Genomic DNA, 16,157 nt, shown 5'->3' with positions numbered 1-16,157 from the left:
TGCCACTTAGGTTTGAATGACATATTTCTCATCTGGCCAAATAAACAAAACAAACCAAAAGCTCTGGAGTTCAAATAACCCCCTCCAGGCATGCTTCAATGCAGCCTGAGGGTAATTTCACAGAAAGCTTAAATGCTGAGGCTCTGCATTATCCATGGAGATGCTCAGCACTGATGCCTACCAAACAGCAGCACTTAACTGAGAAAAACAATTTGAAAAAGTTTCTCCTGCTCTGACAGGTAGTATTGGGATTCGTTCCTGGTGACATGTTGTCATTGACTGACCTCAGAAATCCATGGTATAGGTGATGTCTTAATACTGATTTGACATCCTGTGAGCATACATGCAGCATCACAATTATGGCAATAAAGGCAAAGTTCTCCCTGTGCATCAATACTGTTTCATGGATATTTCAGACCATACAGAGAAATAAATCAATCACGGACTAGCAGACATTTTTTTAATGTATGGTATGGTTCAGAATATGTATTGCAAATACAGAAATGCTGTTTGTAGCAGTTCATTACCTTAAACACTGATAAGATTGAGGTATGAGATTTTACATTAGTGATTCAAACAAGTGTAAATATGTGTAAATATGCTTCAACTGAGCTGATAATTCCACTTTAAACTAAGAAACAAGTTTGCTGTATTTTCACTATGGTAAATATAGATTATGGTACATGAATGACTAGACTATTACACACATCCAGAAACTGCTATGAAAACCACATTACCTGCGAGGGCAGTCTTTACCTGGTGTACTTTCATCTACCGATGGTGCTTACAGTCGTAATTGCAGCTAAGACAGGACTCTTGGGTGTTATTACTGTAATTCAGCACATTAGCAACATTCATTTACATTCATTTCAGTTATTTTGTGCATTTCCTGGAGATGTACTGTAACATGCTGTCATAAACTCTGTTCATTAGTCGTGATGGTAATTAAATCGTCAATGCCTGTCACTTCATTGCTGACACCTGCTGTGCTGTAATAAAGGCTTGTTGGTCGCTTGCCAAGATGTCTGCTCTGCAACTGTCACAAAATCAAAAAATCAATATGAAGGATTATATATTTTTTATCTCTCACTTCTTCACATTTTTTTCCCTTGCCTCTTATTTCACACTTTCCTGCTGCCTCACTTCTCACGCCTTCCTTTTTCACCTTTATTCTTTCATCCCTGCTTTTTCTCTCTTTGTATTTTTCTCCTTGTTGCAACTTCCTCTCTTTCCTTCTGCCATCTCCAAACCTCTGCCACTTCCCTCACTTTATTCTCCTTCCCTCCTTAAATCTCTCTCTTTCTCTCTCCCTCCAGTTTCTCTGTACTGTCGTCGCCATCCTGCTGCATTACTTCTTCATGTCCACGTTTGCCTGGATGTTTGTGGAGGGCCTTCATATCTACCGCATGCAGACAGAGCAGCGCAACATCAACTATGGAGCCATGAGGTTCTACTATGCCATTGGCTGGGGCGTGCCCGCCATTATCACAGGTAACGCACACGCACACACACACACACGCACACACACACACACACACACACACACACACACACACATTCACAGACATGCAGGCAAATAAGATTCCTTTGAAAGTTTGTTGGAGGCATGTCTATGTATCGATGTCTTCAAAGACAGTCAAAACTCACACACACTGTCATATATGTGCACTGACACACACATCACACACACAGTCACAGAAAGTCTGGCTGTGTAGATAAGGTGTCCTATTGACACTTGAATTAACCAGGTTTCAGTGACATTTTAATGTAGAGATAGTAAAGCTCTGGCTCACACACACACACACACATGCACGCGCACAAGCAATTTCCTCTTTGAAACATTCTGTTAGCAAGTAATATCTGTCTTCCTGTACACAAACACAACACACACACACACACACACACACACACACACACCTGTTGTCATAGGTAGTTTTTGGGGACATTGCATAGACTTGCATTCATTTCCTGACTCTAATGCTAACCATAACCAGTACCTGCCTAATCCTAATCCTAACCTCAACCACTGACCCAAAAATCATCCTTTTCCCAGTTGGGGACACCGATGATTTTGGCTCCAGCTGGCTGAGCCGTCGCCAATTAACTGGTCTTAAGTCTGAAATTTGTCCCCAAAGGTCACCTATGACAGAAACACACACACAGACACACACATACACACACTGACCGCTGTCTCTCCTTGCCTCAAGAATGGATCTGTCTCCCACCACACACACACACACACTGTCAGCATGTCTCTTTCCTCAGGCTCAGAGGTGTGTTTATCTGTCCGTCTGTCTTCATTTCTTTATCTCTCGTACTTTTGCAATTCAATTTAAAAATTCTTTATATCCTCGACTCTCACAACCTTGACAGCGTTGTCCAAACAAGGACACACGAGGACGTCACAGTTCACGTCACACATATCCTAGCAACCATGTCAGGCACCATCATGGAGGTCTGGTCTGGACTGGTCATGGAGGAACTGGCTTGGCACAAATAATGGATAAATAAAAACAACATGCCACGATAAAAGAGATACCAGAAAAACACTGTGTTTTACAGGAGCTGAATACCTCCAACAATCTTTTGTCACCTAAAATACTTATTTTAATAATGACTAATGATTAAAAGATCAATGCCTAACATTAATTGGGGTCTTCTCTGTCGTGTCTTTCATGTCATTCACATAATGGCATGTTGTCACTAGAGATGAAACCATATAAAAATTTTATATCATGATTATAGTTTTATAATGGAAATGACAACACGACAGCACTGAAACACTGAAATAATAACTTTACATCTGTTTCACAGATGAGGTGAAACTGGGTTTGCCTGCTGCATGCTCAGTCTGAAAACAAGGAAACAGCAAAGTGTATCACGATCATTATTATTATTATTTCATCTTTCAGAGCACACAGACACAGATGTAGACAGACCTGTCACTTGCCCAACAGTGCTGTTTAAACAGAAACATTGCAGCTACACTGCACTTGGGGATGAAAGAGAGAGCTGCAGCCCAGAAATAACTTTCAAAAACACATCACCGATCGAGGCGTCTCACACGGAGGCTCCAACACTGACAGGAGCACTAACCTGGGATGAGAAGCAGTGGTTCCATTTCATCCAGTCTGCATAGCAGCTACCACCTTTGTATGCTTTGCAACTAAGTGTGATAACAGTGCTCCCTGCAATTGTGTTTGTCTCCTCTCTGAACACAGGCTTCAACCCACTAATTCTGGTGTAAAATGGGTATTAGAAAGCAGATAAATCTCTGAGGAGCTCTGTCACTGCCTTCCAACATGTTTTGACCAACATAAAAACAAACCCATGTTGCTTGCTGCATGTGTCTGGGAGACTGTTGCTGGTTGTTGCCATACAGTACCTGACATGAGTTAAATTAACCACAGTCATAAACCATGGTAATAGACCACAGTTATAGTGGTAATTATAATTCAAACAGTAATACTGTTAGTCTGGGATTTAGCGTGAAACCGGTAACTGTTTCATCTCTGCTGACTAAGATCTCCTCTACTGTCAGTTATAGAGAGACAGCAGAGTAGATCTTCTGTCTGATCTGACCCTCTATCTTCCCGCTGCAGGCTTGGCAGTGGGCTTGGACCCAGAGGGTTATGGAAACCCAGACTTTTGTTGGATCTCCATCTACGACAAACTCATCTGGAGCTTCGCCGGTCCTATTGCCATCGTCATACTGGTAACTGCCTGCCTGACTTTAATGATATGCTGTAGTTGATGCTTTATGCACACAAACTTGAATAAAGTGATGTGTGATAAGTTATGTGATAGAGATTGGGAGGGTAGACTGTTGATTACCTTTTTAGCAAATGAATTCTGTCAATAATCATAAGCTTAACTCTCCTTACTAGGCTTGGTATGAGCCCAATGTAAACTTTTCTTCACATAAAAATGTCTGTAAACTTGTTTTATGTTCCTTCTTCCCCGCCTGTGAATCTCTGGCTGGGCACTCTCCCAAAATTAGCGGAACCTTATCATCAGTCATAAGTGGCAGCTCTCCAAATGTATTTTACAAAGACGACCCACTTGAACTCTGCTAGACTATAATTTTAATTGCTCCCCACATCAAGCTAACACCCTTCACTTTACAGCCCCACTGCAACATCTTAGACATGAAAATGTGCCAGGTTTTATAATAACAAACAATTACAGTGCAGTGTAGCCAATATTGTTCATTAATACACTTCTCTAAACTTTATTCATGCCTGTATTTATTATTATTTTGTGCCTTTGCTTCTTCTTTATCTGTTAATTCATTCAAGATTTTTCTTTCTCTCATTCACTAATTTTTCAATTTTCATAGGAACTAAAGAACCAAAACAGAATAACAATCATAGTTTCTCGAAGAGACTTGAATGACGTAGCCTTTAATAAATTTACTTTTTGCCTTTGTATGACTATTTTATCCACATTAATTTTTTATTTCATCTTTATCCTTGATGTTGCTAACGGCGGTATGGGGTGAGCTGAAGGGCATTAAAAATCTTGCCTCTCTCCCTCTCTCCAGATGAATGGGGGGATTTTCATGATTGTAGCCAAGATGTCCTGCAACCCATCACAGAAGGAGACCAAGAAGCTCCCTGTCATGTGAGTACCTACCCAACATGGTGAACATAACTATTCTCACTTTTCTACAAGTGACTTTGTCAGCTTATTTAAGTCTACAGTCTTTTATTACTGCACTTCTTATGTTTTGGGGGGGAAAAAAAATTCAGGCTTCGGAGGAGGCTGTAAAAAGATTTTTTTAAAGACACGAGAATTTTCTCTTTAAAGAAGCCTGTGCTAATTTGAGTCTGTAGTCTAATATTTGCTAAGAATATGTCTGCACGACAAATAAATTGATTCAGGCATTGTGGTTAATTGTGTAGTGTTGCTGTTAGGGGTGTGGTTGTTTTTGAGGTGAAGAATAGATGTTTCAATAAATGTATAAGTTACGATAAACTACCACAGCAAAATACTCTGCACAGTCTAAGCCCCTTCTACGCTGTATACAATATGTTTTTATATTATTTCTATACATTTTGAGCAAGAAGAGGCTACAACTGCATTTCATTGTACACTTCTATATTACAGCAAAGCTGAACCAAACGAAAATGTAATTACTTTACACCATACATAAAAAATAACTACTAACCTTAACAAAGTACATAAAGTGAGTTTAAAAGTATAGTGTAGTATTGATGAATGCTTTGTGATTGGTAAATCATGAAGGAACGGAGGGGAATACAACTGTTTCTGTCTGTCTCACTCAATCCATGTTGATTTGATAGAGGATGATCATGTTAGGGTTTGTTATTGATCATATCATTTGTCCATAAATGATACAAGGAAATCACTTAAGCTATGTGGTGTCTGTCTTTCTTTGCCTCACTGCCTCAATTCTGTCTCAGCATTCATCTTATGGTTTTATTTTCTGGCTCTTTCTTCCTGCTGGCTCACTTCCTGAGATTCAGGAAGTGTGTTATAGATTCATAAATTCATCCTGGTGAATCCAAATCTAACCTTTTTTTCTCCCTTGCTGCCCTCTCTGTTTCTCTGTCTGTCTGTCTCACTATCCAGTGCTACTATCCGCAATGCCTTCCTGCTGTTGCTGGTCGCCACCTCCACCTGGCTGTGTGGTCTCATGGCTGTGAACAACAGCATCCTAGCTTTCTACTACATATTTGATGTCCTCTGCCTAGTGCAGGTGTGAACAAAGTGTATGCTTTGTAATTGTTTTCAGGGCTTCTTTTTTTGAAGTACTAATCCTAAATAAATACATTTTGGTTTACTCCAGCAATAATTCAAACAATATCCAGTAATAACAACATCCAGTTGATTAATGCTTTTACTTATTTTTTTACATGTTAATGTTACTCACTGTATACCTATAATAGTGTTATTTTTGGTAAGAAACTTGGTCGTGTAAGGATCTCATAGATTAAAACCTTAAAATCCGTTGTTCACTCTCTCCCTCTCTCTCTCTCTTTCTCTCTTTCTCTCTTTATGTCCTTCTACCTCTCTTGACCGCCCTCTCCCAGGGTCTGTCGGTGAGTTTGGTCTTCACTGTGTTCAACTCAGAGGTTCAGGAGGCCTGGAGAGTCGCCTGTTTGGGTAAGAAGAGCCCTGGAGAAGACCCACCAAGACCACCACAGAACACAGTGAGTCCTGCACACACACAGCCAGTTATCATGTTGCAGCTTATCTCTGCTAAACCTGAAAAGGCTCACTTGCACAGTACATTGGCAGCAGACATGTAAAAATACCAACAAGACTAGGTCAAAACCTAGTATGGCTGGACCGCCTATGGTCAAATCCTGATTTTATAACTGCGATGTTGTCTGACCAAATCACCAAACACATAAATGAAAGACAAAGACCGCGCTGTGATTTCAGCTGGATTTGAAATGATCACTCAGAGAGAAAGTTAGGAGAGACAGAGTATCTTTCTTTTTCTTAGTTATTTTTTAAGGCTTTTGCCTTTATTACAGTCATAGTGAGAGAGAGACGGGAACATTGGAGAGAGAGAGAGAGAAAGACGCACAGCAAAGGGTCACAGGCTGGACTCAGGCCCAGGCTGTTGGGGCAAGACTAAGCCCAAATGGCATGTGTTCTACCAGGTGAGCTACTGTGGCGCCCACTCCATTATTTTGCCTCTCACACAGAGCGCAGCCTCCATCTGGATCCACAATAATTTAGCTTTTATTTATTTTCATTTCCCGATCGATTTCATTAGAGGCAGGTCTTTATGTCTAACTGCCTCTGTCTGATATGTTTGGTTTGATTTGGTCATAGCAGTTAATACGAAGCCTCGTTACCGACAACTTCTCTCTCTCTCTCTCTCCTGCTCTCTCTGGTTTCTGTGTCTTATGTTTAGTTATTCCTCTGCCTCCTTTAGTGATAATGATACATGTAATGAAGGTAGTTTATTTGCTGTAATGGAGGCGAGGCTCGGTGTATTTTGTATAAGCGCTCCTCTGCTTCCCTGCAGTTCCCGAGCAGTCGGGTAATCAGAGGGCCTCGGTAGACTGCAGCTTGGCAGTCCACTGAGCAGTGGTGGAAATACACTCACTCAGTTAGTCAGTCAGTCAGTCAGTCAGTCAGTCAGTCATTCAGCACTGGCCCAGCTGTTGCAGTCCAGCCAAAAAATAAAGATTTAAAATGATTTTCATCATTTACATGAGCCATAATATTATAATGAGATGGTCATTACTGGACAAAAAATACTCACAGGGCAAATCTACAGCCCTGATGTGAAGATGAAAATCAACTCACTGCATGATCCTGCAGGCATATACCATGATATGTTATACTGTGCTTTTTTTGGATGCACATTCACTGCATCCATTACTAGACATCACAAAAGCCCTCCTGCCCTCCATTACTCCCTCCCTCTATCCATCCATCCATCTTTCCTGTCCTCCCTCTCTCCTCTCCTTCTGCCTTCAGGGTTTGCTACTGACCCAGTTAAAACAATATACCGACCAGTGGAGCCCTGCCTGCTCCTTAGCCCACTTCTACCAAAGCGCTGTGCAGTGCCTGTGCAGAGTTGTGTCGCTTGCTCTTCTGCCTTGTGTGTGTTAGTTTATAGCTCACTGCACTCTAACCCCTGTTTCCTTTAGCTTCCCTTCTTGTAAAAACACTCATTACATCTCCTCTGTACTAGTGTCAATGTGTGTGAAGATGTGTATGTGCATGTTCGCAGTTCCATTTCCCCTTTTAATCCCCTCTTCTTTCCAGTGTACTTCATATACCTGTGTGTGTGTGTGTGTGTGTGTGTGTGTGTGTGTGTGTGTGTGTGTGTGTGTGTGTGTGTGTGTGTGTGTGTGTGTGTGTGTGCGTGCAAAAGGTTTGTGTTTACATGCATGTAGATGTGTGTGAGTGTGTGTTGGTTTATACATAGTTCTTTCCACCCTTTTAACACCCATTTCCTCCAGAGCTCTTCCTATCATCACTGAGTCAACTGGGGCAAAATGACTGTAGCATACCAGACTATTATTAGACACACGTGCTGTTTTTACCTCTGATGGACTGTATGTAGAAACGACCACCTATTAGCATCCTTTTGCGTATCTGACTCTCGCTGTATGATTTGTTATTTATGACTACAGTGGCTTAATACAGTTTAGAAAGCTGAAGTCATTTCCAGGTTAGCTTATGCTCCACTAGCCTAGCCTCCTTCTGATTATTTTTAGATCAACAAATATAATAGTTCCCATGAGTCTCTGAAAAGCTTTTCCCTATTGTTTTTGGATGCCAACAGAAAAAAATGTTATGTCTTTGCTTAAGTGACAGTATTCATTTATTTTATCCAGTAATTATAGTACTAAATACTCATTATCTTAGGATATGCATAGAAAACCCACTATCATAGAGATAGCCCATTATGAGGGAGGGATTTTGACTCTTGATACCATCCAGTTTGTGGTGTGAATTTAAGGAGAATTGCTGTTTTCCTTACCCCTAAAAGAAGATTTATTTTTAAATCTAAATATGTTCCTACCTCTTCAGAATGTCAATAATCAATGTGTGTGTGTTTATGTGTGTGTTGAGGCTCAGAACCCATATCACAACGCATCTCTGCTGGAGCAGAGTGGGCTTCACCGCATCACCTTGGGAACCTCCACCATCTCCTCTGTCAGCTCCGCCAGGTATATAAACTAGAAAACACACACATATTTTCATACAGACACTCACACACAACGCACACACACATCACAATTTTTACCAGCTGACTAGAAATGAACCTGGATGATGAACACCCACATCCACACACGTTTCTTCTTGTAGTTCAAGAACAGTTGGTTTAATACCAACAGTCTAAAAATGAAAATTAATATTGACAGAATGACAGAAAAGCAATGATAACTCATCATTCAAATAGAAATCTGTCCCGCTTCAGTGATTCTCTGTGGATCTGTGATATGAGATCAAGTTGCTTCGGGGGGGGAAATTCCCTTGCAAATGAAAACCATGTCATGTATTTTGTGGGTCAGTGGGGTAAAGATGAAGAAGATTGAATTGAACAATGTACTGTACTGTATATAGAGCAACACTAATATACTCTAAGAGTGGCTGTTGGTGTCTTTATGGCCCAGTGATTGTCTGTCTTAATGTCTGTGTGTGTCTGTCTGTGTGTGTGTGTGTGTGTGTGTGGACGCTCCCTATCTTTAATCTGTATTGACCTGCATGAGTGCATATACAGTACAGTGTATGTGCGTGCTTGTACATGTAAGTGTGCACTCTCTACTTTCCTCTTTCCCTTTCAGAGAAAATCTTTTGGCTCGTCAGACTCTGGAACAAAACATCGTCCACACCGGAGCGACAGACCTTGATGTAGCCATGTTCCACAGAGACGGAGGTAAACACACACACACACACACACACACACACACACCCTGGAATAAGTAGACGTGGACGCACAAACACAGACCTGTTATAAGCAGAAGTAACACAATCTCCATTTTTATTTTTCTCTTCTTACTCTCTCGCTCTCTCTGTTTGTATATCATTAAAGATTAAACTCACATCCCCACACTGGACAATAACAAGAGCATTAGATGTATGCTTTGTTTCTTTATTCTTTTTCTCCATTCCTCCTCTCACTTCTTCTCCCTCTCCTCCCCCAGGTGAGGACTCTGACTCAGACTCTGACCTTTCCATGGAGGAGGAGCGCAGTCTCTCCATCCCGTCCTCTGAGAGTGAGGACAACGTCCGACTCCGTGGACGCATCCAGCGGCGATTCAAACGCTCTAACCACAGTGAGCGTCTGCTCACCGAGCCCGCCCACAACGGCACCAAAGGTAGACGAGCAGATGATTTAAGGCATTTCCTCATATAGTTAAAAAGCCATTAACAGTTAGGAGTCTGCCATGGTCCCATCGCAGTGTTTGAGGTGAAGTGTAAAGGAGAGTCGCATGTTAGTATAAAGCATTATATGCTTGCTTTTAAAGGAATACTCAGAAAATCTGTCTTTTGAGTATCAAATATCCTTAACTGAACTGAGAGAATAACTTAACTGAAGAATTGTCAGCTCGGATTCGTATCAGTTACAAGGACATAGTTCCAAAGTGGACCCAGACTCATCTGAAGACATCTGTAGAGACTTTTCAACATTTCCTGCAGCATAATTCTTGTCTTTACCATTGATCCATATGTTCAGTATGAGTCTCTGCACAACAAAGTTAAATACAATACTTCTGTGTTGCGTCATTGCTTCTTCATAGCATCCAAGTTTTGTTGGAAGTAGTGTGTTTAACATTTTATTATGCCTCTGCGCGAGTGAAAGCCAGAGCTTTCAGGTTGTCCATCTTTGTCCCATTCCCGTGGACACGATATGTCAGTACTGTCTTGATGGAACTTCTTCAGATTTGGCAAAAACATTCACTTGGACTCAAGAATGAACTGATTAGATTTCAGAGGTTGAGGTCATGGTGACTTCACAAAACACGGTTTTGGCTTTGTGAACGCAGTATCTCAGTAACGCTTTGAACTTCTTCTGATTTGGCACAAGTGTTCACTGGGACTTAAGGATGAGCTGATTAGAGTTTGGTGGTCAAAGGTCAAGGTCAGTGTGACCTGGCAAAACACTTTTTAGCCATTACTCAAGACTTCACATAGCAATTATGACAAAATTTCACACAAATGGTTAATATTTAATATGGCTTTGGATAAACAAGGATGTAATCTGAAACTAGTCTGAGTGGCAGAGGCAAACAAGCGTGAGGCAGTAATTCTAGTTTGGAACGTGATAAAAGTGATGATTGTTTGGAACAGGTATTCGAGTATTCCTTTAATTCAATTTAAGCCCCCGTCCATCCATCATCTGTACCTGCTTATCCTGTGCAGAACTGTGGAGGTCTAGAGTCAAGCCCACCTCACATCAGGACAAACACTGGACAGCTCACCACTGTATCACAGGGATAGCATATTTGGACACACATTAGTTTACACACATTCACACCTTCAGGAAATGAAGAGTCCCCAGGTAACCTGATCTGCATGTCTTCAGTCTGGGGAGGAAACCCACACAAAAATGGGGTCCACACAGAAATGTCCCTGCCAGCCAGTGGTAGTTCCCTGCTTTAGAAAAAAGTCCACTCTTGTATCTCAGATATGTAGAAACATACAACATGTGCAGGCACAATAACACACACATACAGCAAAAGGAAATGTCAGTGCCAGTCATTAATCAATATCCTCTTTCTCCTGATCCGCATGAAAAGATATCATGCATGATATATGAGTTCATGCACCTCAAAATGTGGGATATAAATGTCATGCATATGTGTTCTGTGAAAGCTTTCACCACAAGAAAAGGCCAGACGTGCAAATCTATAAATCCATAAAAGTGATCAATTCTTAATGCTTAATAAGCCACCTGGATCACAGAAGTCTATTCAGAGTGAAATGTGGACTGAAGTTGTCAGTTGAATAGAGGAGGACAGGTTCCAGATGGTGCAGTTAAGTACAATCAATTCATCAATGCTGTCAAACTGAAGGGCTTTTTAAAGAGCAGGCTTTTTACAGAAAGGTCACAGTTTGAAGATGGCTTCCTGTTTGTTGTGACAAAACATTCAACCCCTCATCAGTTCAGGAGAGCAGTGTGAGAGGTCTGAGTTGGGAATGTACTTAACTAAGCAAGTGTTCAAAGGACAACTAAACAAGACAGAGAAAAAACAATCATGTCTGCGGGTAAAACATAGAGGAGGACGTTTGGTTTTATTCCAGACGTCAATAGACTTGTGAACAGCCAGAGCACATGAAATGGTCAGTTTTTCTTGTGCATTGTGACTGAAAAATACACTTGTGCACTTTTCTTAAAATAATATGCACCTTAGTGGTTTCGGACTTTGTTGGTCAGCAATGAACTGACCACTGTTGTAGATCCTTGTGTATTTTAACCATCTAATATTCTTACTTTTGGATTTTTTTGAGTGTGTAGATGAGTTGCCCCTGGGGTGCATAAATAAAGTATCATGAACTGAAACAGTGGGTTTTTGTTTCAGTCCATGGTTACATTATTTACAAGCATGTTGCATTAGGGAAACAAGGCTTTCTGAACTCTAACAATAAGAGTAATAACTGGTTGTCAAAAAAAGCATTTAACATCAGTGGCGTAATGATGTGTATTTTATCGCTGGAATGAATAATCCTTGATAGAGAGTTCCACCTTCTCTCAGATGAAGATTTGCACTGTTAATTGAATATCTGAGGGTGAATCTGAAACAGTGTGGAAAATGTAATCTTCGACTCACAGATTGTTTTTCCTCTATTTTGTATAAGATTAATTTAAAAATAGTTGACTGATTAATTGATAATGGAAGAAATCTTTAGTTAAAGCCCTGGAGCCTTGTGAAAAAAAAGTACTTTTATGAATAAAGATTATTAATCTTATTACTATATGTTATTAATTTTTATGACAAACTAACGTGTTGAATGGCCGCAAAGGAAGACCCCACCATTTATGAACCACTGTGTGCTGTACATGTTAAAACCAAGACTTTTGCCTGTTCGTAGGATATTTGTCTGATACATTCTCTACCGACAGTATCAACTTTTAATTTGCCCTGGCTGTTATTCCATAATGAGCATATGCTATTTGTCTGCTGACACCTGCTATTTGATACAGACATCTGCTTTGTGTTCATTAGGATGCACATGCAGTAACAAAATGTTGATTAAAAAAATGAATATGAGGCATAGGAGCGCTTTTCATAACTGGCTTTAATGACTGTCTCCTTTTTAATTTCTTTACAACTACTTAATGAGCTTCCGTGCTTTATCATAAGTCATTGGTCGATGAGGTCATCACCTGATGTGAGAAGATGAATGTATGTTATGAAAGTTATGTTAAATTCCACTCACCAGGAAATGTTTGGGTTTTTGTGTGTGTGTGTGACAGATCTGGATGGCAATGACCTTTTGTCCTACTGGCCAGCTTTGGAGGAGTGTGACACACACACCCTGCAAAAGTGGGGCTCAGAGCGCCCCCTGGGGGCAGATTACAGCAAGGATGCTGCCAACAACAACCAGCTTGATGCAGCACTGACCAGTGGAGATGAGAACGGCCTCACCCAGCCACACAGGCACCGCAAGGGTGAGAGAAACACAGAAACATGTTTAAAAAAAACCACAAAATCTAAGGGCACAGTGACAGATTATTCTAATTGTTCTTCCCATATTTAACAGAGCATCAGTCATAGGGTTCAGTTTTTTAAACCTCAAATTTGATAATTCATTGCTCATTATTCAAATTTTAGTTTCCTCCCACAGTCTAAAGACATGCACATTAGGTTAATTGGTGACTCTAAATTGCCTGTAGGCGTGAATGTGAGTGTGAATGGTTGTTTGTCTCTATACATCAGCCCTTTGATAGACTGGCGACCTGTCCAGGGTGTACCCCGCCCTCGCCCAATGTCAGCTGGGATTGGCTCCAGCCCCCCCGTGACCCGAATAAGCAGTATATATAATCGATGGATGGATGGACATTCAGATGTCTTGAAATTCTGAAACAATGCAGTTTCGATGATTAACAGACTTGTCCCAATAAGAAATTGTGTTTATCTTTATTGTCTTCTTGTTATAAATATCTGCTCTCTAATATAATTGTTACATATGCATCTAGAGGTCTAAAATCAAGCGTAATTTCTTTGGTTATCAGCGTCCGGCCTGTACACTAGAAATGTATTATCTTGTTATTTTTCTACTGGATAACAAAAGTCTCCAGACATCGTATCTGACTGACGCAGTATGGTCGGCCATCAGGGTGAAATCGGGAATTTTGCCAGGAGGAAGATGAAGGAGATACCAGCTGTGTGAGCTGAATCAGCACCACATCATTTAAAACACAGCTCAATAACTGAGACCTTATACTCTGTTATACATTTTAATTGTAGCGGAGCACCCTCTGTGTGACCTAGCAGTGCCCTCTGCTTCACACATGTGAAAGTCACAATTTTCACAAATTAATTCATTGATTTATTTTTGTTTTACTGCAACAATTCAAGTTCTGGTTTTCTAGTTGATTTTTATTACTAGTATTAGTAACCTCACATTTAGTGTTACTGGGTTGTGCAAAACAGCATGTTTGTGTAAAGTCACATGCAAAGACACATTGAGCAAGAGAGGCAGGAAAAGATGGAGATCACTTGTGTAGCCTGAAAGCATGGTTGACATTTTAGGGAACATATTAAAACACAAAAATAAACAAATGTACAAAAAAACACATGTACATATACAATTACACACACAGAAAAGGGGACTGGAAAGCAAGAAACCACACTATTGACAGTATAGTGTGTGTTTTAGTTGTACAACTTCATTTTCAAGTCTGGTATTTGGATTCATAAAATGTTAACAGTGGATTTAGAAAGTCCAAAACACATCTCTCTCCTGCTCTTACCCACCTCTCTTCATCCTGTGACTTCCCTTTCTTCTCTTTCCCTTCTTCTCTCAACTCCTCCTGCTTTTCCTCCCTCACCTTCAACCTTCTTTTACTCTCCTGTCCTGCTTCCCCTCTGATGGAATCTCATTTTTTCTCCTTTTCTGACACTTATTCCTTCCCCTCTCCTTCTCGTGTACATATTCTCTTCTTCCAGGTATCCTGAAGAATCGTCTGGGCTGCCCTCCAGCACTACAGGGTCTTTCCACCATGGGCCGAGTCCCCAGTGAGCTGAACTGGTACAGAACCTCAACTCTGGGCCACCGAGGTGTTCCTGCCGCCTCCTACGGTCGGATGTACTCTGCCACGGCCGCCGCCGGTGGAGGTACCGGCTCTCTCTCTCAGCCGGCTTCCCGCTACTCCTCCAGGGAGCACCTGGACTCACTCTCCCGGAGGCAGCTGTCCAGGGATCCACTGGGTAGGCAGACAGTTGGGGGATCGAGGGACCGACTGGACTCCCGGGGTTCCAGGGACAACCTTGATCTCTTACCCAGGAGGAGAGAGCTGGGACTGGGGCAGGGAGCAGGGCTGGGGGGCCTGGGGCTTGACCACCAGCGAGTCTCATCATCCAGGGAGAACTTGACAGGATCCAGGGACAGACTGGACAACCACCACACAGGCAGCGTCCACGCCTCCAGGGAGGACTTGAGCGGAGCTGTCGGAGCAGGATTGGAGGGATACCTCAGTGGATCGAGGTCGCAGCTGAACACACTAACTCGGCGGCATGCCGCTTCCCGGGAGCACCTAGCGGGGGCGATGATGAGCAGTAGGTCGAGGGAGCAGCTGGACACCAACGGAGTGGGAGCGCAGGCTCAGCCGTGTCGGGAGTGGCTCCGCACTCTGCCTCCCCGTCAGCCCTCACACCCCGACCAGCCTTCCTCCTCCTCTCCTCCTCCTCCGATCTCCGAGGAGCCCCAGCAGGAGCAGCTCCCTCCTTCAGCTCACGGCAGAGGACGACTGGACTCTGCCCCCCCATGTAGGTACCCAGGTCAGACTGTCCCCCAGGTCGCAGGGTCAAATGTAAACCCTCTGGGCCGACAGCCATCCAGTGAACACCTGGATATTCTGTCCTCCATCCTGGCATCCTTCAATTCCTCCGTCCTCACTCCTCCCTCTGCTGCCTCTAACCCTGGGCCTAACGGCTCCGCCCACGGACCCTCCCCCTCCCCGCCCCAGTCTGCCACCTCTCACAGCATATCTGAAGTCTCCCCAGACTCTGAGTAAGTCTTTCTGTGTGAAAAAATCTGGCTTGACTCATCCTCCTCCTGTCCCCTCCTCATTATCTTAGACTGGAGACACACTGGCTGCGTTGCGTGTGCGTGGCGGCTGCAGAACGTCTTGGTTTTCACTTCAGCACCCGTGTTAACGACACACTGCCTGCATCACGGAATCTAGAAGTTTGTCACCTCGCCTTTTTTTCACACATGACGCGTTTTTCTTGCAGCAAAAATAGACAGAAAAGAGCCGTTGATGTCATTTTGACGTGATACCAGTAATATTACACAAAACTGACACCTTACACTATAGTCTCTATGTCTAGGCTGAATGTCAGACATGAAAAAATATAAATATATTTTTTAACCATTTTGGCAGCTGCATTTAGAGACAGTGGTGTTTCGTTTTCTGTCAAAACAAAATCAGAAATTAATTAAAAATGAAGTGTAATCAGCATTCAAGTATCCTGCAAACTCCGTGTAGA

The 16,157-nt window shown here is 42.1% G+C and overlaps 1 protein-coding gene across 4 annotated transcripts in view; it reads left to right on the top strand.

The window, feature by feature from the left end:
* celsr3 (cadherin, EGF LAG seven-pass G-type receptor 3) overlaps positions 1 to 16,157 on the top strand; it is a 110,605-nt gene that overhangs the window by 90,312 nt on the left and 4,136 nt on the right. For 2 of the 4 annotated variants that reach the window (XM_071475234.1, XM_071475233.1), the window contains 10 exons: positions 1,317 to 1,491; positions 3,603 to 3,715; positions 4,544 to 4,623; positions 5,596 to 5,722; positions 6,057 to 6,176; positions 8,569 to 8,666; positions 9,285 to 9,376; positions 9,645 to 9,818; positions 12,920 to 13,114; positions 14,616 to 15,678. In XM_071475234.1, coding sequence (XP_071331335.1) covers positions 1,317 to 1,491; positions 3,603 to 3,715; positions 4,544 to 4,623; positions 5,596 to 5,722; positions 6,057 to 6,176; positions 8,569 to 8,666; positions 9,285 to 9,376; positions 9,645 to 9,818; positions 12,920 to 13,114; positions 14,616 to 15,678 — 2,237 coding nt within the window. Of the gene's footprint in view, positions 1 to 1,316; positions 1,492 to 3,602; positions 3,716 to 4,543; positions 4,624 to 5,595; positions 5,723 to 6,056; positions 6,177 to 8,568; positions 8,667 to 9,284; positions 9,377 to 9,644; positions 9,819 to 12,919; positions 13,115 to 14,615; positions 15,679 to 16,157 lie in introns of those variants that run through there. The other 2 variants (XM_071475235.1, XR_011690731.1) reach the window with 2 other exon arrangements.

The sequence above is a fragment of the Trachinotus anak genome, unplaced genomic scaffold (genome assembly GCF_046630095.1).
Source record: "Trachinotus anak isolate AG129_WGS33_773 ecotype Australia unplaced genomic scaffold, CSIRO_AGI_Tana_v1 ptg000004l, whole genome shotgun sequence".
Classification (NCBI taxonomy): Eukaryota; Metazoa; Chordata; class Actinopteri; order Carangiformes; family Carangidae; genus Trachinotus; species Trachinotus anak.
The sequence above is the reverse complement of the archived record's forward strand: the minus strand, read 5'-3'. Positions and strand labels throughout refer to the sequence as shown.